Source organism: Nerophis lumbriciformis, linkage group LG19, assembly GCF_033978685.3.
Source record: "Nerophis lumbriciformis linkage group LG19, RoL_Nlum_v2.1, whole genome shotgun sequence".
Lineage (NCBI taxonomy): Eukaryota > Metazoa > Chordata > Actinopteri > Syngnathiformes > Syngnathidae > Nerophis > Nerophis lumbriciformis.
Genome location: NC_084566.2, coordinates 31,872,610 through 31,898,789, shown reverse-complemented (window position 1 = coordinate 31,898,789; position 26,180 = coordinate 31,872,610). Strand labels below are relative to the sequence as shown.

The 26,180-nt window shown below is 39.7% G+C and overlaps 1 protein-coding gene across 3 annotated transcripts in view; it reads right to left on the bottom strand.

The window, feature by feature from the left end:
- Positions 1–1,832: 1,832 nt before the first annotated feature.
- pigk (phosphatidylinositol glycan anchor biosynthesis, class K) overlaps positions 1,833–26,180 on the bottom strand; it is a 102,945-nt gene continuing 78,597 nt past the window's right edge. For 2 of the 3 annotated variants that reach the window (XM_061978924.1, XM_061978922.1), the window contains exons 10-12: positions 22,126–22,201; positions 5,833–5,880; positions 1,833–3,285 (exon numbers count right to left, since the gene is read on the bottom strand). In XM_061978924.1, coding sequence (XP_061834908.1) covers positions 3,169–3,285; positions 5,833–5,880; positions 22,126–22,201 — 241 coding nt within the window. In that variant the 3' untranslated portion in view covers positions 1,833–3,168. The remainder of the gene's footprint in view (positions 3,286–5,832; positions 5,881–22,125; positions 22,202–26,180) is intronic. The other variant, XM_061978923.2, reaches the window with a different exon arrangement.

Below are 26,180 nucleotides of genomic sequence, written 5' to 3'. Positions count from 1 at the left end.
CCCTGTACACTAACTCTGCGCTTGTCTAACGCTATAGATGTAATTTATCACATAAAACAATGTAACATGACGAAGTGGAACAGTAGGGCACAAACGATATTTGATTGGTTCCCCTGTACACTAATTCTGCACTTGTCTAATGTAATAGATGTCATTTATCACATACAACAACGTAACATAACATAGCTATGTTAGCTACATGCTAACATTACATTTTAAAGGCCTACTGAAACCCACTACTACCGACCACGCAGTCTGATAGTTTATATATCAATGATGAAATCTTAACATTGCAACACATGCCAATACGGCCGGGTTAGCTTACTAAAGTGCAATTTTAAATTTTGCGCGAAATATCCTGCTGAAAACATCTCGGTATGATGACGCCTGCGCGTGACGTCACGGATTGTAGAGGATATTTTGGGACAGAATGGTGGCCAGCTATTAAGTCGTCTGTTTTCATCGCAAAATTCCACAGTATTCTGGACATCTGTGTTGGTGAATCTTTTGCAATTTGTTCAATGAACAATGGAGACAGCAAAGAAGAAAGCTGTAGGTGGGAAGCGGTGTTTTGCGGCAGGTGTTTTGCCGGATAACGCACCCCCGCCGTAGAATACACCCCCTGAATGTTGTGCCGGATAACACAGCCGGTGTTTCATTGTTTACATTCCCGAAAGATGACAGTCAAGCTTTACCATTGGCCTGTGGAGAACTGGGACAACAGAGACTCTTACCAGGAGGACTTTGAGTTGGATGCGCAGACGCGGTACCGTGAGTACGCATGCAGCTGCGGCTTCCAAACATTTGATCGCTTGCCCGTACGTGCGTGCCGCTATGTGCATGTCACGTACGTAACTTTGTGGACTTTGGGGAAATATATGTGCTGTATGAACTTTGGGGAGGTGAACTGTACTTTGGGCTGTGGGATTGAGTGTGTTGTGCAGGTGTTTGAGTTGTATTGGCGGGTTATATGGACGGGAGGGGGGAGGTGTTTGTTATGCAGGATTAATTTGTGGCATATTAACTATAAGCCTGGTTGTGTTGTGGCTAATAGAGTATATATATGTCTTGTGTTTATTTACTGTTTTAGTCATTCCCAGCTGAATATCAGGTCTCACCCGCCTCTCACAGCATCTTCCCTATCTGAATCGCTCCCACTGCTCTATAGTCCTTCACTCTCACTTTCCTCATCCACAAATCTTTCATCCTCGCTCAAATTAATGGGGAAATCGTCGCTTTCTCGGTCTGAATCGCTCTCGCTGCTGGTGGTCATGATTGTAAACAATGTGCAGATGTGAGGAGCTCCACAACCTGTGACGTCACGCGCATATCGTCTGCTACTTTCGGTACAGGCAAGGCTTTTTTATCAGCGACCAAAAGTTGCAAACTTTATCGTCAATGTTCTCTACTAAATCCTTTCAGCAAAAATATGGCAATATCGCCAAATGATCAAGTATGACACATAGAATGGACCTGCTATCCCCGTTTAAATAAGAAAATCGCATTTCAGTAGGCCTTTAAGAGCAACATCACACTAGGTTAGCATGTTAGCTGAAGACAAAATGATCAAACTTACAGCTCCCATGTCTAAAACTGGCTGACAATTTACAAGCTACTTGTTGAACTTAAAATATGTAGCGAAGCCTTTAGTTTTACAAAGTGGCGAGGTGGTAAGATGTCTGAGAAAGGGGATTTTTCCCTTGTCATGAAAAGTCGCAACTTTAAAAGCATTGCTTTAGGCACCTCTTCTCTCAAAAGTGGAGGAAACAATTGAAAGAGACAATCCACTTGTGTCACCTGTGGTGCTAATAAACAGGCTTTAGGGACACATATTACTGTTAAAACATTTTTTAATTAAGAACTCAGAGGGGAAGAGCTGAACGTTGTAGTAAACAGAGGCACAGGAGGGGATTTGGTCAACTCTACGGTGGGTTTCTAAACGGATCAATGTGAGATAAGGCAGCTTTTGCTTTGTGGTAAACGAATGTGCAGTGAGCCAAGTATCTATTGGCTGTTCTGTCTTTGAGGTGCCTGACTGGGACAGGAAGATGAAGTGTAAGCGCCTCCCTGGGTCGCCCAAGCTGCTCCGTGTAAGGAAACAACATGACAGGTGTGCGTGTCAACTCATCAAGCAGTGCTGTTCAATAGATAGCTTTGTTGTAAAAAAATAAATTAAAATAAAATAACCACTTTCCGTTTGGCTGGACATGCCTTCAAGCAAGGAAGATTTCTCATCTTCAACATCATTACCCAGTAACTAGGGAAGCTCTATAGTGTTAATTATAAGCGCTTGGAGACAAATGTATTTTTTAATTATCGTTTCATCTTTAATCACGGAATAAGGAAGTAATACAATTTGCTTGGAGAATTTGATCGCAAAACGAGGAAGAAAGCGATTAGCATTGCAATAATAATGTGGAGAAAAAAGATACCCAGTGGCTGATACAGCAGCTGTCCTCCAATACATCTGGCTTCAGTACTGAAGCGCTGGGCGTACGACTGCGTTCAATCCGCACACTTAGGTCATCAATCACTCCTCCCGGCAATGAGACGGTGATGTACACTGAAGTGCAAGGAATGAAAGGAAAAGAGAGAACTGAAGGGGAAAAAAAGTCACATTATATCATGGAGGAGATTTATTCGGGACAACCCACGGCTTACTGGTTTATCAGTCACTTATCGTCAGACTGGGAATGGCCACAGAAACGCCGTCCATCAACCGGAAATGCACGGTTAATGCTGGTAGGGCAATTTGGTGAATAAGAAAATGGAGATGTGATATTATGCTGGATTGTTATCCTTCCAGCGCATGACATGACGGTCAGGGGGTGTGATACGCGCCGACAGGGGAGGCGTTATGCAGTCATCTCTCTGCCAATCAGCCGGCCCTGGCTCTGTATTTTCCTCAAGAAAATGCGGAGAAATATGTGAAGCAGCCTCATTCAAGGAGTGATGGTCACGGCGGCTGCAGACAACCCACCCACCCCGCCCCTCCTCCTCCTCCTCCTATAACTTAAAATACATCACATTTGAAATAGAATTCAAGTTCAGGCAAATTTCCAGTGTAAAAGCTTCTCAAGCTCCACCTTCCCTTTTAACAAGCTATAGTGAAGGCTCCCCCCGTCCTCTTCAGGTCGACGACCGCAAAAGCGAAGCGACAGGGACGCCTCAGAAAATGTGCTTGAGGTGCTTGGCGCCGTATGTCTTGAAAAACACCAGCAGGATGAGGGTCCACAGGCCTAGGATGAAGCCGTCCGGAGGGTGCCAGTCTTTCTGCTTGGGCTTCTGCAGGGGGGTGGGGGTGGGGAGTGCATAGGTGATGTCAGGTAAAGTGACACGGGGAGAGGAGGAGCAGAAGGGAGGAGAAATGCAGTTTAGTAATAGTGAGCATATTTCTCCTGTTGAGGCCACCGCTGATTGTGCTGTCATTCAAGCGGACAGGCTGGCACACACACGCACGTTTCCAACAAAAAGCTGTCACCGGGGCTCATCAATACATCTCCCATGCCTCCTGTTTGTCCCGTTCACTGGCACGTCATCATTTTGTGTAGGATTATACTTTTAAATCTGGCCAGTATTAAACACGCGTCTCGCAAGAAGCGCATTTATATGCTAATGTGCCGGCAATATTCCGTACCCAGATGAGATTTTTAACCTCTAAAAAGACGAAAGATTGGTTGGGGACTAAGCTGTATATACTCAGCGAGCAGACACTTAAGAGACTTCAGTCATTCCTCGCAATATAAGTCACCATTATTTGGTTGGAAGGTGGCGAGAGAGTCAGAACAGGAAGAAGTAGCAGGGACAAGCGGTCGGGATAAAAGATGGTGTGCGGTGTAGTACGCAAGAACGTGCAACAGAGTGAGCGCTGGTGTCTGCTTGGCATGCCGAGGAACACATTTGCTAACCGGTAAACATTGACACTGCAAATGGAGATAAAGGCAAACTGACGGGAAGAGACAAATTTCCCGCAGGAGACACAGTAAACACCAAACGATGTGGTTACATTTAACTGGAACAAAGAGAATCACTTGGATGCTGCTGTTAAGGCCGTGTCCACACCTGACAAGTTGTCAGGTTAAATGTACTCTGGTTTGATCAACTGTGAATATGATCTTTGGAACACTTATGCACAGACCACTTGAAGAGGTGGTCCCCTTGCAAAAAAAAACCGCATAAAAACAAACATACAGTACAGGCCAAAAGTTTGGACACAACTTCTCTGGTTTACAGAAGAAACTAGAGCTTTTAAACTATCATGTAGAAAGTTGGAACGCAAATGGAGTGCAACTAAACTTGAAGTTTTGAAGTTTACTGAAAACATGTGTATTCTAGTTTCTTCAAAATAGCCACCCTTTGCTCTGGTTACTGTTTTGCACACTCTTGGCATTCCCTCAATGAGCTTCAAGCACACCTGTGAAGTGAAAACACTTTAAGGTGACTACCTCTTGAAGCTCATCGAGAGAATGCCAAGAGTGTGCAAAACAGTAATCAGAGCAAAGGGTGGCTATTTTGAAGAAACTAGAAAATAAAACATGTTTTAAGTTATTTCACCTTTTTTGTTAAGTACGTAACTCCACATGTGAAATTCATTCATAGTTGTGATGCCTTCAGTGACAATCTACAATGTAAATAGTCATGAAGGGGACGGCGTGGCGAAGTTGGTAGAGTGGCCGTGCCAGCAATCGGAGAGTTGCTGGTTACTGGGGTTCAATCCCCACCTTCTACCATCCTAGTCACGTCCGTTGTGTCCTTGGGCAAGACACTTCACCCCTTGCTCCTGATGGCTGCTGGTTAGCGCCTTGCATGGCAGCTCCCGCCATCAGTGTGTGAATGTGTGTGTGAATGGGTGAATGTGGAAATACTGTCAAAGCGCTTTGAGTATCTTGAAGGTAGAAAAGCGCTATACAAGTATAACCCATTTATCATTTATAAAATAAAGAAAACGCATTGAATGAGAAGGTGTGTCCAAACTTTTGGCCTGTACTGTATGTCAAGTTGTACCCGTGCAGACTAGAACAATACCACCATGCTTAAAATTAGGCAAGACAATTATCTCAACTAATTGTTGCCAGGTATTTCGACAATAATGACTGAGTTTTGAGTAATTTTACTATGTCCATGTTTACTTTCTATTGTATTGACTAAGGGTAAACAATTAATATCAGAAAGATAATTACCGGGATGATGAAGAATTATGTCATGCTGACTAATACGATAACATCAAAAAAATCTCTGGTACGGATTTTAAAAAAGGCTCCAATGAAGCGAGATTACTCAAACTGGCTGTAGGTGGTTCAGGGTGAGCAAATCAAATACTCCTTTGCTCCTAGGAGGTCGTAAACTTTCCCTGAGCTCACTGTAAACAAACATGATGTCGATAGTGAGGGACTTTTTCACTGTTTTCAGAGGACGACATTTTGTTCCGCAAACATTCTGCAAGGAGGGAAAAAACATCAGGCTTGATTGAATACATCGAACCTTATCAGCCTCCTGCCTATAAATATTCTCATTCATTCAGGTCATTGTATTCTCAGGGAATTCAATTGATCGAAACTAGACTGTTCATTTTGTCTTAAAAGACATTTCACCTCTTATCCAAGCAGGCTTCATCAGTTAATTCCCAGACTTAAGATTGTTCAGAACTAGTCTGAGCGCTTGGTGCGAAAAGCCAAATTAGTTATCCTCTACATGCCCAGAGAAGAATGGTTTCGCTCTATTGTGGTATAAAACAGCTATTAAGATAAAAAGGAGCAAAACCTCTGTCAACACAACAGCAGTCATTAACATGGAAGTAGAAATTGTCAGCATTCTGAAACGCCAGCAACACACCTGTTTTGCTTCCAGCAACACGCCTGTTTTGCTTCCAGCAAATTTTACCTGAGGAGTGAAGATAATGATAAATTCACCATTTAAATGGGGAACACATTGCGTGTGCTGAAAGATATGAACATCCCATCAGCCAGCATCTCAGTGAGAGCAGACGTGGTACTGTAAGGGATTTTTGTTTTGTATGTTCGTAGTTTGTATTTTTGTTTAGTACTTAGCAATACTGCTACATGATGCTGAGTGTTTCAGTGTGGCATAATCTGCTGAGCACCCAGCTACTAAAAGTTGTAGCTAATCCACCGTATATTCAGGCCCAAAAATACAAGGTTCTGAATCATAATTTGTCCCAAAGTAGTGGTCGTTGGCTCTCATGAAGTCTGCCATGATTAGAAGTAGTGGTTGTTATTATGGAAATAGCGAACATTGCAATGCGTCTGTGAATCAATGCCCCCGAAATAATGCTCTGGAAATGCTTAAAATGATCAAAATACGGTAATTATTACAGGTTGTCATGGTAGTGCCGGTTACTGCATTACATATACGCATACTTTTTTTAGAGGGCTTTAAAGGCGGAATCCCCATTAGCTGCATTGTTTTGGTGACTCTTGCTGGCGTTTGTTCAATATTTAGAATGTATAAAAAAAGAGAACGACATGTGTGTGTGCTTGTCTCACATGGGAATTGTGAATAATGGGCAGAATTCCCAAAACGTGCAGTTGCCCTTTAAAATAATTGATATAAATAAACCATATTAAGTGCAGGAGTACAATTGAATGCTAATGTTTAGGTAAGTGGAAAAAAAACCTATTTGAAACACTTGTGCTGAAGTGTACAATAACCTCCAAAGATCTTCAGTCCAGGTTACGTGACAATGCTGCCAATTTCCAAGTGCCAATAGTAAGTCTTGTCAATGTCTACCTCCAAATATATTTAATTACTCAATCAAGTGCAATCAATGAAGCTTCTCTCCCACAAGGAATGCAAATGACTCCAAAGCCCAGCAAGGACATCAAGGCAGGGTTAAGCGAGACAAGGGAAAGCACAGCAGTAGCAGTTAACACATTACTATACAGACAAAAGTATTAAGCTAAGAGATCACTACAACAGGAAGAAAACAGATCTTTTGATGTTGAAGACCTTATGGGTCAGCCTTGATAGTTGACACGACACGACACGACGTGGGAGCGTGCACCCACAAGGAGCAGTTTACCTGTGTGTGCATGTGAGCGTGTGATGAAGCAGGAAGCCTCCAGGTGAAGGAAGCGTGCAGGGGGGGGGGGGGGGGGGGTGTTATTGACAGTGACACACAACCATGTCAGCACTGCTAGCATAGGGGGAGGAGCAGATGGCTATAGAAATGAGCAAGAATTTAAGCAGCACAAAGTGCAAAATAGAGACAGAAAAAAAATCAAAATTAAGTGAAATAGAATTTGGAACTGCAACTTAGAATCATGTTAAAGCTGTGCATGTCACCGTCTTTTTAAACTAAAAAAATCTAAGAACACCGTCAACCACTAGCATATGTTAACTAATAGTAGTTTAAGAAAAGCGATATAATAAATAAATGTTTATAATTGTTCAAGTTAAACTTATTAACTTATTAACTTTCATTTGTGTGCGTGTATGCCCCCCTCACAGGATAGATTTATCCCCATAGTGGGATAAATACAAGTCTAAATAAAAGTTTATTCTACAGCTGCCATGATGTTGTTAAACAGGTGAACCCGACCATAAATGACTCCAAACACAGACCTTGCGACGTGGTGTCATATTTTTTGTCTGTTCGTCTCCTGGTGGTTTAAACCAGTGGTCTCAAACTCGCGGCCCGCGGGCCAATTGAGGTTTGCGAGACGATATTTTGTGGCCCCAACCTTAATATGAAAGTTTAATGTAAGTGCGGTGAGTTATACTTGTACAGCGCTTTTCTACCTTCAAGTTACTCAAAGCGCTTTGACACTATTTCCACATTCACCCATTGCCATGCAAGGTCTTAACCACAACCCATCAGGAGCAAGGAGGAAGTGTCTTGCTCAAGGACACAACGCACGTGACTAGCATGGCGGAAGCCGGGGATTGGACCATGAATGTTGCTGGCACGGCCGCTCTACCAACCGAGCCACGCCGTCCCCTATACGTACTAGAGGTGGGGGTAGATAATTGATTTATTGATGCATCGCAATTTGGACTTCAAATCAATTAGTAAACGTCAATAATTGATTATTTGTTTATTTATTGTATATAAAGTGATGCAGACGGTTTTACATTTTTGGCTGACCACAGCGAGCCACCTCACTGAGAGATCTGACCAGCTCTTTTATTTTAGGGCACTTATCCAGTCTTGCACACATTTCCATTAATAAAATAAATGTAATGGCAATTATTTAATCTGTTTCTTATCACAAATGCACTGTTTTTTAAAAGTTGCAAGCGATGAATGCTTATTTATCCAACCATCAATTTTCTACCGCTTGTTATGTAGTGACACAAAAATAAATGTAAAACTGCATCAATATACATAAATTAATGATGCATAAATAATCGACTTTTAATCAAATCATAGCTCCTGAATCGTAATCATAATCGAATCGTGAGGTGCCCAAAGAGTCCCACCTCTTATATGTATTGTATACATGTCTAAATTAAAGTCATGCGTACTCAGCGGGATAAAATAAAAGTAAGGAAGTCAATCTAGCTTAATGTAGTCTGCAGTCACATAGCCGCACCTGTCTCATGACAAAAACAGTCCCCGGTAACCCGTACCGTTATTTGTGGGTCATTATTTTTTATTTACATCATGCTATTTGCATGGTATTTGCATTGCCTCACATGGTGAACACTGTAATACAGTACATATATTTCTATATGATGTCATTAGGGGTTTTCTTTTGTTTCTATGACTACGTTTACAACAATAACAGCACGGCGGATAATAAACACTACGGGAGCCGTCGCCTTTTTGCACTCGCTATCCCAGTACTTTCTGCAGTCTACAAATGCCATGGTGTTCAAGATTGGAATTTATTTTAACAAAGCTTTTCTTGTACAGTACCAGATGCGGCCCAGTCTCACCCAGACTCTGTCTCCAGCTGCCCCCAAGTAAATTGAGTTTGAGACTCCTGGTTTAAACTCTAAAGAAGGGCGGTCACAATGATCGAAAACGAGCACCTTCTAAGCATCTACCTAACAATACATACAGCTTGGACTGCAGCTAAAAATTATTTCAGTAATTGAGTACGGTAATCTATAGATTAGTTTGTTCAATTAATCGAGTAATCCGATAGTGTTTTTTATCGGCTTACGGATACAAACAGACTTATCACTTTTAGATAAAATAGTTAAAATAAACAATTTTTCTGCTTGCCGTAACCATATTTTTTTATAATAAATACCAACATTGAAATTGATCGTTTAACAGGTGTATATTGATAAAAAATACATTTATAATAAAATAATAAAACCTCTCCGCTGTTTGCCAGCACGCAGCTCGCGGCACCCACACACCAGCTGCTAAGTGCAGCAACTATGTTTGCATATGTCAAGTTCTAGGCACTGCTTGTGGTCTGGACTTTATAATTTTTTATTAGTTATACTTCCTAGAGTATTAATCAAAGCAACAGAATATGAATCGAAGCTTTTTCTAATTAAATAATTGATTATTTGTTGCAGCCCTTCATACGGTAGCTTTAAATCAGGAAGGAGTAGGAAGAACCAGTTTATTTAATCCTAACCTTTCGACCAAGAACATGTTTTTGAATATCATCAAACATACCCCCACTTCCCACCCCATTTAGAGTCTCCAATGCAATGAATGTATTCATTTTTGAGTAGTGGGAGGAAGTCTGAGTAATCAGAGAAAACTCTCTTCAACAACTAACATTATTCACAAATCATTTAAAGAGGAAAAAAACAATTACCATAATGAATGATTCATGTTGATGATAAAGAATGCTGCTGCTGCAAGAAGGGAAATAAGAAAGTGGAAGTGAAACTGCAATAACAAATATTTGGCACAGAAAAAGAAGTGGGAGCGAAAGTCTGCATTCCGGCCTTGAACCGTTCACATCCGACAGCTGCCTAGGGCCGAAGCGTGCACGGAAGCATCTTGCCTCCATTTGACAGTTTTCTTATGTGCCGCTTATTCAATTTACACAGTGAAATCAATTAACGGCAAATCCATCACATTGATTTGAGACAATTAACATGGATGCCAACAGTCGTTGAGAGGAGAGGGGGAGGGTTTGAAACACGTTGCTAAACACAAACACTCCAAGGTTAAATCTCCCGCTGATTATGGCAAGACGTCACCGTGTACCTTTATTGCACTCGACTGCCGTGACATTGAAGCCTTAAGCAAACACTAGAGTCGCAGGGTGCATTATTCTCTAACAAAGTAGATATTTGTTCTTCTAAAATTGTTGTCACATTGATTCCAAATGGGAGCCAATACAGTGGGCGGCTAAGGCCTCTGATCCACGCCTTCCCACATCCACTTTGCAATAGTGTCATTGTGTGTGCAGCGTGAGTGGTGACAGAATAAATTGTCGCTTTTTTCAACACTAGCCATTCTCTGGAGGCGTATTGTCAATCTGGCGCAAGAATAAATAATTTGAAACAAAAGACCAACAAATTAAAAAAGCCGAAAATACACGAGATTGGGTGGAAACCAGCTTTAAATTATTTACACACATTGTGAATAAACGCTGCAATGGGATGAGCGAGATTGAGAAGGGGGGGGTCATCCTACCACCAGTGATAGTGCATTAATCAACACTTCACCGCTAGACGCACACACACGGGGCAGTGTTTGCACACAGCACATGAGTGCATATCCGCTGTCAGTCATTCTGATGGCTTTTCCATTTACAAGTATGTACGTGGTCGTAAGGCAAATGGGGAAAAAGCTTTTCTGAGCGACGAGAAGACAATCAATGATTGGATTTGTGTTTGTTGCTAGAGGCGCGGGTCTTTAGGGAATACACAAGACATTAAAATTGTGCAAGATTGACTCATCTACAGTTCTTTGCTCGAGTGCGTCTGATTGAGCCTCAATATGTGAATTTGAAGTACAAAAGACGTGTTTAAGAGGGATTTTCGCAACACGGCAGGAAATCAAATGAGGGCAGCTGTCAATTAGCTTTAAAGTACCAATAGAGTGGAAAAACAAGATGCCTCTATATTGAAGGTATCATCACATATATCGGATGTGTGACACCAAAAGACTTACAAAGTTTGCGAGTGAATAGATATGATCAAAATAGTATCAATCTCACAGAGAATACTGAGCCATTTTGAGAGATAATGAGCTAGCCAGAGGTAGATCCCTTCCCAACCAACAACAATGCAAATCAAGCAGACTTCGTGAAAGCCAACAACAATTATTTTGGGAACAATTATGATCCAGAAACTTATACTGCTGATCCTGAATTTATATTCAGGATCAGCAGTTACGAATTTTAGAAGCTCTGCTAAACAGATCCAGCTTTAGTGAAACACTAAGCATCATGTAGCAGTATTGCCAAGTGCTAAACAAGAAATACAAACTACAAACATAAAAAAACGATAGCGTACTGTACAATGTCTGCTCATATTTCGAAGACGACCGATAGGATGTCCATATCTTCTCGTTTAGATGAAGCATTGATCGTTGTTGCCCTAGGGGAAACTGGGTAACACATGGCACACTGACAAAGCTTAACCTATTGTTACTATAACAATCTACAAGGTTAATATAGGTTGCTTCTCTTTCTTCCCCTCCATTTTTCTGCATTCTTTTGTATCTCTAGTTATCATTACGTATATGTATTGTTGCATTTGAACAACTGTATTGCTGATAATAGAGGTACATTATTGGTATTGTTTATTATCAACAGTGTTGGGACTAACGCGTTACAAAGTAACGCGTTACTGTAACGCCGTTAGTTTCGGCGGTAACTAGTAATCTAACGCGTTATTTTTTTATATTCAGTAACTCAGTTACCGTTACTACATGATGCGTTACTGCGTTATTTTACGTTACTTTTTATGTAGTATAAAGTGTGTTTTATCGGAGCTGTGTCATCGTTCTGATTCTTCTTGTGTCACAAGCCGGAGAAGAGAGAGAGACACGCGCTCTGTGTGTGAGTGTGGGTGTGGGTGTTAGTGTGAGGAGGGAGGGAGGGGCGTGTCTGATCATGGCGGAGCCAGAAGTCGAGTTTGCTACCATGGAGATATTTTCACTACTTTTCTTTTGTCGAGCACAAAGAAAATAACATTTTAGTTAAATGTAAATTGTGCTTTGGATCAAAGATCCCATCTACTGCCCAAAACAGCAATTCAAATCTGCTGAAACAAGCTACATAGCAACATGCTTCGACGAAGCTAGTAAAGAGAGACAGAGACTCTGATGCCACTTTACCTGCAGCACCACCATTTCAGGATTAACTCTGCCTCTGCTCATTCACCGCTGAAGGTACACACACTCTGTCAATCAATGTTCCCTCTAATTTTTCATGTGTGTGAGCAAACGCAAAAACTCCCTGAGCATTGAGTGGAGCCCATGTGAGCAACATCACATGTGCACACTGTGGCTACACCAGCAGCACACCTGTCCCAAACATGACTAAATAACAAGTTAAATCTCCATCCATCCATCCATTTTCTACCGCTTGTCCCTTTCGGGGTCACTGGAGCCTATCTCAGCTGCATTCGGGCGGAAGGCTGGGTACACCCTGGACAAGTCCCCACCCATCGCAGGGCCAACACAGATAGACAGACAACATTCTCTTATTATTATAATCAAATGACAGCAGTCATTTCCATTTCTAATATAAGTGTTTAGGCCCACTTACAATGACAATAACAACAAATATTGTTTTTCATGAACTGTGTACTTGTATTGTTTGTCTGGGTGGAGGTCCTGCTTTGGAAATAGTTTGTACCCCTTTCAGACATTGCATTTAGTTCCCATTAAAACATTCACATGTTGCACAATGAGATGTAAGCAGGGGATCATGTGTACATTCCTGCAACTTCCTGTTTGTAAAAAATATATTTTTATTAGTATGTATTTAATATATTAACAGCATTTAATGATTAATATTTATAAATTAAGATTCCTAATAAATGACACTAGAATAGGCACACATTTGATTGGTAAATCATAGAGTAACGACCTGGAATGACACTTTATGTGTGGTGTTGGAGTTGTTCGACTTTTTGTGTGGCTGTAAACGCATCACTGGTTAAGTGCCATATGTGCATGTGTTGGCGCAAGTGAGAAACAGCGAACGACTGCTGCTGATATAACAGTGATGTGTTTATGGCCGACTATAAAGAGTTTTGCTCAGTAAAGTGATGGATGGAATTCATGTCCTCAAAGCGTCTCGACAGACGTATTATTATATTTGAACAATAATGACGAAAATGGTTTTCTCTGTCGTGTCCGTGTCGTGTCAAAAATTGTTATGCGCTTATTTTTTTATTTGATTTTGTGCGTGGCATAGATTTGTCGTGCACAGAGGACGCTTGAGCAGTGCGCAATTGCACAGGCGCGCTCCTTAGAGGGAACGTTGCTGTCAATTCTCTTATATACTCTTTCATTTTAGACTTCTAGAGTGTTTGATTATCACATCACTCTAAATGTATAGACTATAAAGTTCACAAACATAAAGAGGGATGCTAGTGGGCCAGGCCAATCTTTCCTTATCTCTAAACTAAAACTGGGGAAATGTGTCGAGTGTTCTGGGCTTCAGACATGATTTTGTGTCAGAATTTCTTGAGGAAAAAATGCCTGGTTAGGCTTTGTGTATGTAGTGTGTGCCTTTCTTGGTTCATCTATGCTGTTATTATGCTGTTTGTTACTTATGTATGTTATGTTGCAGCTATTTAAAATAGTTTTGTCAATTTGTTCTGGCCAGAAACAAATTGGCCTTTGTAACATATTTTTGTCTTTGTGTGTTGTATGTCGACCACATTGCTTAGCAGAGTTCAGTGATACAAATGTATGTCAAGTTAATCAACACATTGTATTATTCTCCAGTGCAATAACAGTACTGAAATAAAGGCTAAAAGGGCATTAATTGGAGCTTTAAAAAAAAGAAGAAAAAAAGAAGTAACTAAATAGTTACTTTTCACAGTAACGCATTACTTTTTGGTGTAAGTAACTGAGTTAGTAACTGAGTTACTTTTGAAATGAAGTAACTAGTAACTATAACTAGTTACTGTTTTTCAGTAACTAACCCAACACTGATTATCAATAGCGCTATTTCTATTGGTATTTGTAATGCTCCATTTGTAGTGTAATAATGCTCATTGTCATTTCTGTATTATTATTTATTTCGCTAACTGCTTCTTTGCTATCACTTTTACCATCATATTTGCTGATGTTGCTCTATTGTTGTTGTTGTGGTTATTGTTGTGTTTGCTGTTGTTGTTTTTGTCTCTCTGTCTAATCCTCCTCTTGTCCCCACAATTTCCCCCTCTGTCTTCCTTTTTTTCTCTTTCTATCCCCTCCTGCTCCGTCCCGGCTGCACCAAATAATAATATAAATACATTTAATAAAGTCAAATACGAATAAGGCAACAAGAGAAGTATTCTACACTTCTCTTTTGTAAAGTAAATCTGAACAGCCGATATGGGCATCTACATCAACTCTATGATTTGCCTGAGAAGCTGCACAGGACAAAAAAATAAAAAATAAAAAAATAAAAAAAGATGAAGCATTGATCATCAAGGGTTAACAAGGAAAAGTCTCCTCGCAGACACTGTCTTCGGTTATGTGTTTGTCTCCATCTCTGGGTATACATTGAATTTCACAGAAAAACAACTTCTATATTTATGGCTAAATCCCTCTTAATAACCATTTGAAAGCCATAATATATAATCTAGAATAACTTTGACGAGCCGAGACGCGATGATGCGGGAGCAGCAGGACATTACTGCCGGCTCCCAGTAAAGCAGCAGTTATGCGTTATCAATCCGCCGCTAAAAAATAGTTTGTCTATGTTAGCGCTTATAATAACAACATTGATAATATTTGGTTAATATTCATGTCACGATGAGTTTATAGAGTATTGTTGGCAGGTTTTGGACGGTTATTTAGAGCAGTGGTCCCCAACCGGACCGGTCAACGCTTGAAAATTTGTCCCACGGAAGCGGGGGGTATGTTTTTTTGTTTGTTTGTTTTTTGTCATAAAGAAATACAATCATGTGTGCTAACGGACTGTATCCCTGCAGACTGTATTGATCTATATTGACATATAATGTAGGAACCAGAAATATTAATAACAGAAAGAAACAACCCTTTTGTGCGAATGAGAGTGAATGAGTGTAAATGGGGGAGGGAGGTTTTTTGGGTTGGTGCACTAATTGTAAGTGTATCTTGTGTTTTTTATGTTGATTTAATAAAAAAATATTTTATTTTATTTTATTTTATTTCTTGTGCGGCCAGGTACCAATTGATCCACGGACCGGTGGTTGGGGACCACTGATTTAGAGGGATTTGTGGACAAAATAGAGTGCCCCCATTGACTGACTATTTATTTATTTATGACTTAGAATGCATAAAAAAAGAAAAACATGTGTTCATGTATATATAGGGATTGTGAATAATAGGCATATCTCTCTCTAATTTTTGCATATTTCCAGTGTGACTGATATGATACTATGGTCAGAGTGCAGAAGTGTTACTCCAATGACGTCAATCTACGGAAATTACCAAAGACATTCGGAGCGGAATATTCAAAATGGCTGACTGAATTTGTAACATTTTGTGATGTTTAGACAGTATATTCACATACTTTGCAGATTTTAAATACAATTGGATATGGTTTAATGGCTATAATGAAACACAATTAAGCATAAAAAGTCAACTTGTTTTTCCACTCTACTGATACTTTATGGAATGTTGGTCTTGTGGCCATCAGCGCACATGCATGGTAGGCAGGTCAGGCAGCAGGAAGAGTAACAACAATAACAAAAACCTGTGGCCAGGTTCATCGGGCTTTTGCGATCTAAAATTTGTGTGTGCATTTATTGATGGAGAAGGAAAGGGCATGGAAAAGGCAGAAAAGAAAATGCTGGAAGGAAAAGCAGCTGCTGTGTTTCAGCGAGGTTAAAAAAAAATAATTAAAAAAAATAGAGGAATTTAAAAATAGCAGCTGGGGATCAGGGCATCATCCCCGGCCGACCCAATGTGCTGTCAAAAGGGTCATATCATGATTTTTTTTCTACATATAAAACACTTCTTTGTGCTCTACATCAGGCAAGTTCAGAAACTTTTGGTTCCTGGAACTATAGGTTCCTGTAGAAGTGTGTGGTTTGTGTTTCCACTGCATTTCACAGTTCAGGGTAGTTTATACAAATCAGGCTGATGACCGATGGAGGAGTGGTTTAGTATATTTCTACAGTGATACCATGTAAAAAACGGGCAATATTAGCTCACAGTTCTTTAACTAAAACGTAAGTACATGAAATACAAAGTAATAATATACACAATAATATGAATTACAAAATTAAGTGTACCGAATGATTCATAAAAAGTCAGGCTTTTGTCCGCAATGTCCAACAGTCAGAAAGTCGCCCTCTCTGTAAATAATGATTTCATGAGGGTCAAGCGGTTCTGCATAGGGGCGTCTGCATCTGAGCCAAACTGACCAGTTTTAAATTATTAAAAAAAGACAGACGCTTGTTTGCTGATTGTTACATTTGAAATGATAGTAATGGTGATAATAGGGCTTAAAATGTTACTATTCATTATTAATATTACCAAAAAAAGAAGCCAATTCCGATTAAAAAAGGCTGATGCCGATCTGTCAAAATGTCAAATAGCGGCACCAATAATCGGTCGAGTCCTAAGACTAACATTTTCTTTGTTTTAATATATAACTACATTAGCCATGTGGTGATGTTTTTAAGGCATGTTAAAGCCTTGACATTTTTACAAAATAATAAGAGTGAACCCCCTACTCGCCCATGGTCCTTAACTTTCTTAAAGTGTGGTCCCCAGAACAATTTAGTTGACTTACCCTGTCGATCAGTATGTAAGGGACTTTTTTGAAGGCATCATTGGCATTGGGTAGACTCGATATCACCAATGGACACAGCTTCTCACAGGCACTATGTTACTATTTCATCACTACAATCAGAATGCAGATCTTTGAGGAAGAATTTGTGTTCACCTGAGAAAGCTGCCCTGACCGTGAGCACAAATTAATTGGGGAACGAGGCGAGCGTACATTCTCCTGCCGCAATCACACACGCACGTATACATTTTAATAAATTTCACAGCTGCCCCTCCACGCCAAGACCAGGAGCCACTTGCATTTCACATTCTGAGGCGTCGCGATGGAGACACAAAGACAACTGTTGGTAGATTGTTCCAGTTAATCCAGGAAGTATTCACTGCTCTTTACATTTTCCACATGTTTTTATGTTACAGCCTTATTCCAAACTGGAAAAAAAAAATTGTCCTCAAAATTCTACAGACAATACCATGATTTTTTCATTTTATGCAAATTTATCACACACAAAAAAAAAAAAAATCACATGAACATACTGTAAGTATTCACTGCCTTTGCTCAAAAAACTTTGTTGACAGTGGCGTGTCCAGACTTTTTTTTCCAGGTGTGGCACAGGGGTAGCACCTAGTTCTGCAGGGGTGGCACCTATAAAACAGTCACTCTACCCCAGGAGCAGCTGTAGCTACTATAGTACCACAGTTACCACCACCAAGTATGGAGTAGATCTTACATTAAACAATACTGCAAAGCATTGAGCTATTACAGTATGTCAGACAATTTGCAACAGTTGGCGTAAAATACAATTACTGTATGTCAAATGTCCTCTTTAAAAATAAGTAACGTAACTAGAGGTGGGGGAAATAATCGATTTTTAGCAGCATCGCAATTCGGACATGGACGATTATAAAATCGATGAGTAAACGTCATTAATCGATTTATTTACTATAAATCCATCCATCCATTTTCTACCGCTTGTCCTGTTCAGGGTCGCGGGGGTGCTGGAGCCTATCCCAGCTGCATTCAGGCGGAAGGCAGGGTACACCCTGAACAAGTCGCCACCTCATCACACTGTAAATCATCTAATGCAAACAGTTCTAAAATATGGTTGACTGCAGCGAGCCACCTCCCCGAGAGATCCGACCAGCTCCTTAATTTTAGGGCACTTATGTTCCAGTTTTCATTAATTTAATAAATGTGAGAATGAATTCAACTGTTTTGTATTACAAATGCACTATTTTTTCAAAGTTGCAAGAGACAAACGCTCATTTAGTGAAACGAAAACAAATCAATATACATAAATTAGAGATGCATCAATAATCGATTTTAAATCGAATCGTAGCTCCTGAATCATAACTGTAATCGAATCGTGAGATGCCCAAAGATTCCCACCTCTAGTTGTAAAATTCATGAGCCTTTATTCCAATTTAAACAGATTAGGTCCTCATTCAAATTCCCTCTTTACATTGCTGACAACATAATAATTTAACATAATACAGTGTGCCTTTAAGAGAATATGCACAACAAATAAATTACCTGGACGAAGTAGAGCTAGAATAACGGTGGAATAACACCAGTTGGTGGAACTAAAATAACATTCAGAACAGATGAATGTGCCTGTTGTGCCAGGCCTAGTAAGGGGGTTAAACGGGTGTACTTTTTAATTGTGTATGGTACCATTAGACATTTTTTTATAACGTCCATAGAGTTCAGTGGCAAGTTTTTGTATCACATATTTTAACCTTCTGTGTTGGTTTTTAATTAATTGGGCCATGAATTGGAAACGTTGTCCAAATTAGTACCTATATAATGAGCAGTGTTGGGTTAGTTACTGAAAACCAGTAACTAGTTACAGTTACTACCGGTAGTTACTTTATTTCAAAAGTAACTCAGTTACTAACTCAGTTACTTACACCAAAAAGTAATGCGTTACTGTGAAAAGTAACTATTTAGTTACTTCTTTTTTTTCTCCTTTTTTTTTTAAGGCTCCCATTAATGCCTTTTTAGCCTTCATTTCAGTACTGTTATTGCACTGGAGAACAATACAATCTGTTCATCAACTTGACATGCATTTGCATCACTCAACTCTGCTAAGCAATGTGGTCTACATACAACACACAAAGACAAAGATATGTTTCAAAGGGCCAATTTATTTCAGGCCACAACAAATTGACAAAACTATTTTAAATAGCTGCAACATAACATACATAAGTAACAAACCACATAATAACAACATAGCTTTAAAGCTGGCTTCACCCAAGGAAGGCACACATGACATGATTATATGTCATGTCACTATATACAGCACACATACTGCTATACACACGCCTAACCAGGCATTTTTCTCTCTCAAGGAATTGTGAAATAAAATCATGTATTCAGGAGATCAACACTGTAGTGAAGCCCAGAACACTCTACACATTTCCCCAGTTTTAGTTTAGAGATAAGGAAAGCTTGGCCTGGCCCACTAGCATCCCTCTTTATGTTTGTGAACTTTATAGTCTATACATTTAGAGTGATGTGATAATCAAACACTCTAGAAGTCTAGAATGAAAGAGTATATAAGAGAATTGACAGTGTGTGTACCTTCAATGATGAGCAGAGGCAGAGTTTGGAGTGTTTTTTTAGCTCGCTTTCCATGTTTATGTACTCACTGTCCAGGTACTTGGAACATGTTTTCTGTGCCATTTGTTGTTTGACGCCGGTATCATGCTAATTAGCTGCCTGAAAACGGGTGACTCCACTGTAGAAATAGTCTGCATGTCTTCTAGCACATACGCTGCAATGGCTCTATCAATGTTGTCCTGGCTAGCAGTCCCTCCATTAAAATCCTTAGGTGGAGGTGAAGTGGCATTGGAGTCTGTGTCTCTCTTTACTAGCTTCATCGAAGCATGTTGCTTATGTGGCGTGGCGAAGTTGGGAGAGTGGCCGTGCCAGCAATCTGAGGGTTACTGGTTCAATCCCCACCTTCTACCATTCTAGTCACATCCGTTGTGTCCTTGAGCAAGACACTTAACCCTTGCTCCTGATGGGTCCTGGTTAGTGCCTTGCATGGCAGCTCCCTCCATCAGTGTGTGAATGGGTGAATGTGGAAATAGTGTCAAAACGCTTTGAGTTCCTGAAAAAGGTAGAAAAGCTATACAAGTATAACCCATTTACCATTTATGTAGCTGTTTCAGCAGATTTGAATTGCTGTTTTGGGCAGTATTCCCGGGCGTGGTCACTGCTGCTGCTCACTGCTCATCTCACCTCCCAGGGGGTAATCAAGGGTGATGGGTCAAATGCAGAGAATAATTTCACCACACCTAGTGTGTGTGTGACAGTCATTGGCACTTTAACTTTAAGTAGATAGGATCTTTGATCCAAGACACAACTTACATTTAACTAAAATGTTATTTTCTTTGTGCTCGACAAAAGAAAAGTAGTGACAATGTCTCCATGTTAAGAAACTCGACTTCTGGCTTCACCATGATGTCTTGTTAGTTGTTATGAGAGTAGCGTATGTGTGTGTGTGGCCCTTTAAGATATGACAGCATGTGAGGTGAGTGATGTCAGTGAGTGAGTGGGCGAGAGAGGTGAGGGAGCGCCAACAGTGAGTGCGTGCAGGTGCTCTAGCTTGGTGGATGGCTGCGTGTAAGACACCAATAAAGTCGCAAAGTTGCAACAAACCGCCGGCCTCGTCATTCACCCTCGAGTCCGGAACTGTAAAGACCCACTGCCGGGTAAAATGAAGGGTGTTAGCCCCGAAGTACATAGGCCCTGGAGGAACGTATCCGCTGCGCTCCGCTCCTTGGTCGAGGAAAGCACGCCTTTTCTTTTCCTTGTGAGACAGAAGGACGACACTTCTTCTGTTTCTAGCCGATACTACATTAAAAAATAACGCAAAATAACGCAGTAACGCATCATGTAGTAACGGTAACTGAGTTACTGAATCTAAAAAATAACGCGTTAGATTACTAGTTACCGCCGAAACTAACGGCGTTACAGTAACGCGTTACTTTGTAACGCGTTAGTCCCAACACTGATAATGAGTCTGTGCAACATAACCTTGTGTAATGCATGAGGTTAGTAATAATCGCTGTGGACCTCACCCGTCGGGCAGAAAAACTAATTTCAGTATCTCCTGAGACATGTTTTAAAAAGTAAACTTGGGACAATTTGTGGGTTGTATATTGGGGCCAACTGAATTAAGCAATTATTTGGCGTACCACTAGATAGAGCCCGAGTGATATGTGTACCACAATTTAAAAAAAACTGCTTCAAATCGTTAGTCTCTGGGTGGGGTGGCACCTGGGGTGGCCTATCAGATTCTAGGGGTGGCACGTGTCACGCCACTGTTGTTGATGCACCTTTGGCAGCAATTACAGCCTCAGGTATTTTTTAATACGATGTCACAAGCTTGCCACACCCATCTTTGGGCAGTTTCGCCTATTCCTCTTTGCAGCACCACTAGGATGGGACACATTCTTTTTCATCCAGGATGTCCCTGTACATTGTTGCATTCATCTTAGTCTTGTCAGGGAGTTGACCAAAAACTCGATAGTCACTCTTTTAAAGCTACAGTATTCCGCTGTGGAGACAGAAGAACCTTCCAGAAGGACAACCCTCTCTGCAGCAAACCACCTATCAGGCCTGTATGGTATAGTAAAGATAAAGTACCAATGATTATCACACACACACTAGGTGTGGTGAAATGATCCTCTGCATTTGACCAATGGCCAAATGGAAGCCATTTCTTAGTATAAAGTTTGCCAAAATGCACCTAAAAAGACTTTCTCCAACCTGATGGAGCTTGAGAGGTGCTGCAAAGAGGAATCAGCGAAACTGACCAGAGAAAGTTGTCCCAAGCTTGTGGTGTCGTATTCAAAAAGACTTGAGGCTGTAATTTCTGCCAAAGGTTCATCAACAAAGTATTGAACAAAGGCTGTGAATACTTATGTACATGTGATTTTTTTTTTTCTTTTTTTTAAGAAATTAGCAAAATGTTAAAAAAAAACTTTTTCAGATTGTCTATATGGGGTATTGTCTGTAGAATTTTGAGAACAAAAAGGAATTAATTCCATTTTGGAATAAGGCTATAACATAACAAAATGTAGAAAAAAGTGAAGCGTGCTGAGTACATCCCGGATGCACTGTAAACGTAACTTTTTGCTTGCTCTGCAAATTAGGTGTGAACATGAAACGGAAGCTGGAATAACTAGCTTCCTTTGCCAAAGCCATTAAAACATTTTTTAAAATTAAAAGCCTGATGATTTCAGTTAGTGGTGAAGTAAGCCAGATATTTGTGTGACTCTCTTCTTACCTGATGGATGATCTCTGACACTGGTAGTTGATCCATGTACGAGTGAGTCTCCATTTGCAGCTCTCCAACGTCGTAACTGAAGAAAAGACGTGATTGTAAAATTAAAAACAGGGTGCCTCAATCAGGAACAGACTGTAGTCACAGTTTTTAAAAATAACTTGGTGTCCATGGCTGTTGCAGCACTACAACAAATATCGCAAATGTTTTTCATATTCCTTAAAGCAATACAGTGCTTTATTTTAAAATACTGCCGACACGTCTCTCTAACAACATTCAAGATTCAAGATTGTTTATTGTCATATGCACAGTTAAACAGACAGTTTGCCTTACAATGAAAATCTTACTTTGCTAGTCCACCCTTCAACAAGTCACACGGTACTTAGCTAAAATAAAATAAAAATAATTGTTTTTATATACCAGGCACAGTGAGTAACAACATTATTGCCCATTCTGATTCACAGTCAACAGTATAAATATAGAGGTGACATTGGGTCACAGCAGCAGTTAAAAGTGTCTTTAGTGATCAAAGGTGAAAAGTGTCTACAGTGATGGTTCACAGTTCGGGGGTGGTCGAAGCTCTATAGCAACGAAACAAAAAAGCTTTCTGTGTGGGTGATATTGAAATAAAAAGCAGGATAGTTGCATACATTTACTTGAATATTAAAAGCTGAACTAAGTAGATTAAAATAAATTCTATAAAGAATTATGATTTTAGGAGAGTAAAAATCACAGAGTCAGATCAGAGAATCAGCAGGCAATTAAAGTCATAGCAAACATCTCTGCATCTCATCATCATCCAGCAGTAATTAGGCCAAGTGCAACTCAAAGGAACATATGATCTTGTCTCCAACATTGAAATGCTCTATAGACGATTATTTTTTTGTGCCATTTTTCTGTCTTTTCAACTCCAAATACTCCTCCACCGGGCTGGCCTCAAGTTAGGGCAGAAAAGGAAAATCCAATGTTTTCCAATGTTTTATGTAGAATGCACTCTCCTTAGGGGCTTAGAGCTCCCACTTCAGCAACAACAAAAATCTACTTGATTTACAAAAATTGAAAAGAGTGAGGATGGTTGAGTTTGGAGAAAAAAAAGATAGTTATTGTTTCTATGGCGTGTAATGTTTCTCACAGATTTCCTATAAACTTGTGGCGGTAAGGGAGTGGCTGGGGCGGTGTAAATATGACATCATATAATTTGCATAATCAATATTTTTTTAAATAAAATGTACACATATTTTAAAACTAATCTGTGTTATTAGTAATTAGTATTCACATTTATTTTTTCTTACAATATATAATTTTACTCTATTTTTCAAATAGTGCTGCCTAATGTATTACTACAATGCAACACAGGCTGCACTTTGTACACCTCTGGTTTATTGACATATATTATTCTGCCCTCTCTGAATGTTGGAATTTAGTTACACAATGAAAAATTACACATGAAAAAAACTTGATCTTATTGATTGATATTTTTCACAATGAAGTTACTGTAAAACTAAGCACACAAAAGGACAATAAATTGATACACACATGAAGTGCACATGAAGTGCACACCAGTGTGTGCTGCAGAAGCCTCACTGAGTGTGTGTGCATGTTGACTAAATACGGAAGCCAGTTGATAAAACTCTTAATTTTAAAACAAATAACATAGTCAATATCATGATGGCATGAGATGGAAGTACATGTATCACCTGAAAAGTGAAGCAGTACCTATTGTATCAAATATTTCCCGTTTTTTATTTTTTATTTTATTTTTTTTACTTGTGGCATTCCACCACAAGTAAATAAATGTATGGTAAAAGGTAAATGGGTTATACTTGTATAGCACTTTTCTACCTTCAAAGTACATAAAAGCGCTTTGACACTATTTCCACATTCACACACACATTCCCACACTGATGGCGAGAGCTGCCATGCAAGACCCTAACCACGACCCATCAGGAGCAAGGGTGAAGTGTTTTGCTAAAGGACACAACAGACGTGACTAGTATGGTGGAAGCTGGGGATCGAACCAGGAACCCTCAAGTTGCTGGCACGGCCGCTCTACCACCCGAGCCACGAGCCAAATATATGGTAAACAATGGGTGTGTTTACAACTGACATTACCCAGTTTTGTTGATTGACTACCACCTCATCCTCATTACCAACACAATAGATGCAACAATACAGTCCATCCCTTAAAAGGTCCAGGCAGCTTTCTTCATTCTAGCCAACTTTTGGTTGTTGTGATTGTGTTTAAGGGATTTTTGCTATCATGGAAAAATACATTTGCTAGATCACATGTCGCATTGCGATGCAGCTGCACACCCCAACTAATTTCAGCTGGAGATTACTAACTGCACAATGTCATTACACTGTTAAGCCCGTGGATAATGAAGAGGACAAAGGGGTCCATTAAAACGTCCTCTCGATCAAGTGCAATTCACTTAATGGAAGAGTCGGATCAGGGGCAAAAGGGCTGTTTGGAGATCAGCGCGATGACAGCAGAGAAGGAGGAGAAGGGAAAACAAGTGGGCAGAAAAAAGTGTTTAACTAAAGCAGCACTGTAGTATATAACAGACTGTTTGATATGTGTGATTGTTCTCTTTTCCACCTTTCTTTGTAAATGAACACACAGTGGTTGCTACAGCGCTGCCAGAGAATTGTTTGACCTAATTAAGTAATGTTTTTCACCCCCGCTTAAACTAGATTTCCCAAGGGTCGGTGGCATCATTAGGAGAGCGTGTGCATCTTGATACCAAAATTATTTTCAATCGAGTCTTATATGCAAATTAGATTTTCACTAATGATCAAGCTAAACAAAAATATATAAATTAAAAAAAATAAAACATAAATAAAAGGTTCACTCACAGTGAATGTGAGATGTGACCAAAAATAGCAACATAGTCAAATACATTTTTTTAAACTTTTGGTATTTACAGAATTAAAGAATCTAGAGCTGCAATTAGTTAGCATTGCTCTACTGGCAACTTAAGTTAAGATAAGAGGTTAGTTATGTGCTACCTATGGAACACACACACACACACACGCATTAGCTTTGTGTGTTGTCACCTAATGATAGTGATTTGGCAGAGTTTATACTAACGTTACATTAGCCATCATTGAGTGTGTATTCTAACGAGAACATTTTATTGAATATAATTAATAATTGTGAAAAGCAAACATTTAGAATATATATATATATATATATATATATATATATATATATATATATATATATATAAAAATCTATATATATGTTCTGTTAATTACCTAAAATAATCTAACCGGTGCGTTCTTCTAATAATACTTGGTTTAAAGTTTTTATAATTTTGTGTAAATTGCAAACAAGCCCATTAACTACATTTACTCACTTTATTTAAATGGTAAATGGGTTATACTTGTATAGTGCTTTTCTACCTTCAAGGTACTCAAAGCGCTTTGACACTATTTCCACATTCACCCATTCACACACTGATGGCGGGCGCTGCCATGCAAGGCCCTAACCACGACCCATCATGAGCAAGGGTGAAGTGTCTTGCTCAAAGACACAACGGACGTGATGAGGTTGGTAGAAAGTTGGGATCGAACCAGGAACCTTCAGGTTGCTGGCACGGCCCCCATTTAGAGTTTTATTCACGTTAACCTTAGCAGGTTTTATTCTTTAAGAAACATTTTGGGCACAAAAACACACATTTTGTCCTCTGCCAACAAGAGAAAGTCTGCCAGCTAATGACAAAGGGGAAAGCTTTCCATAAAATCACAAAAATGCTCTTTGGCAGCCAGTTTGAACTCTGGAAAAAAAAATAAAAAAAAGTTTGTTGCATCAGCAAAGCGTATTCTTCTTATAACAACGATACGTCATATACTTCAGGTTAAATATATATTTCTAGGACTGAAATGAGGCAGCTCAGCAACACTGGTGGTGTGTTTTTGATTAGCATTGGTACTAATCAATATTAAAGTAATATAGGAAGTTGTGTGCAACAACTAACGGCCTGAGGCCAAAACATCACATGACTGAAATAGAAAGGCAAGTGTCTCTAATGACTAATTAGAAGTAATAAAGACTG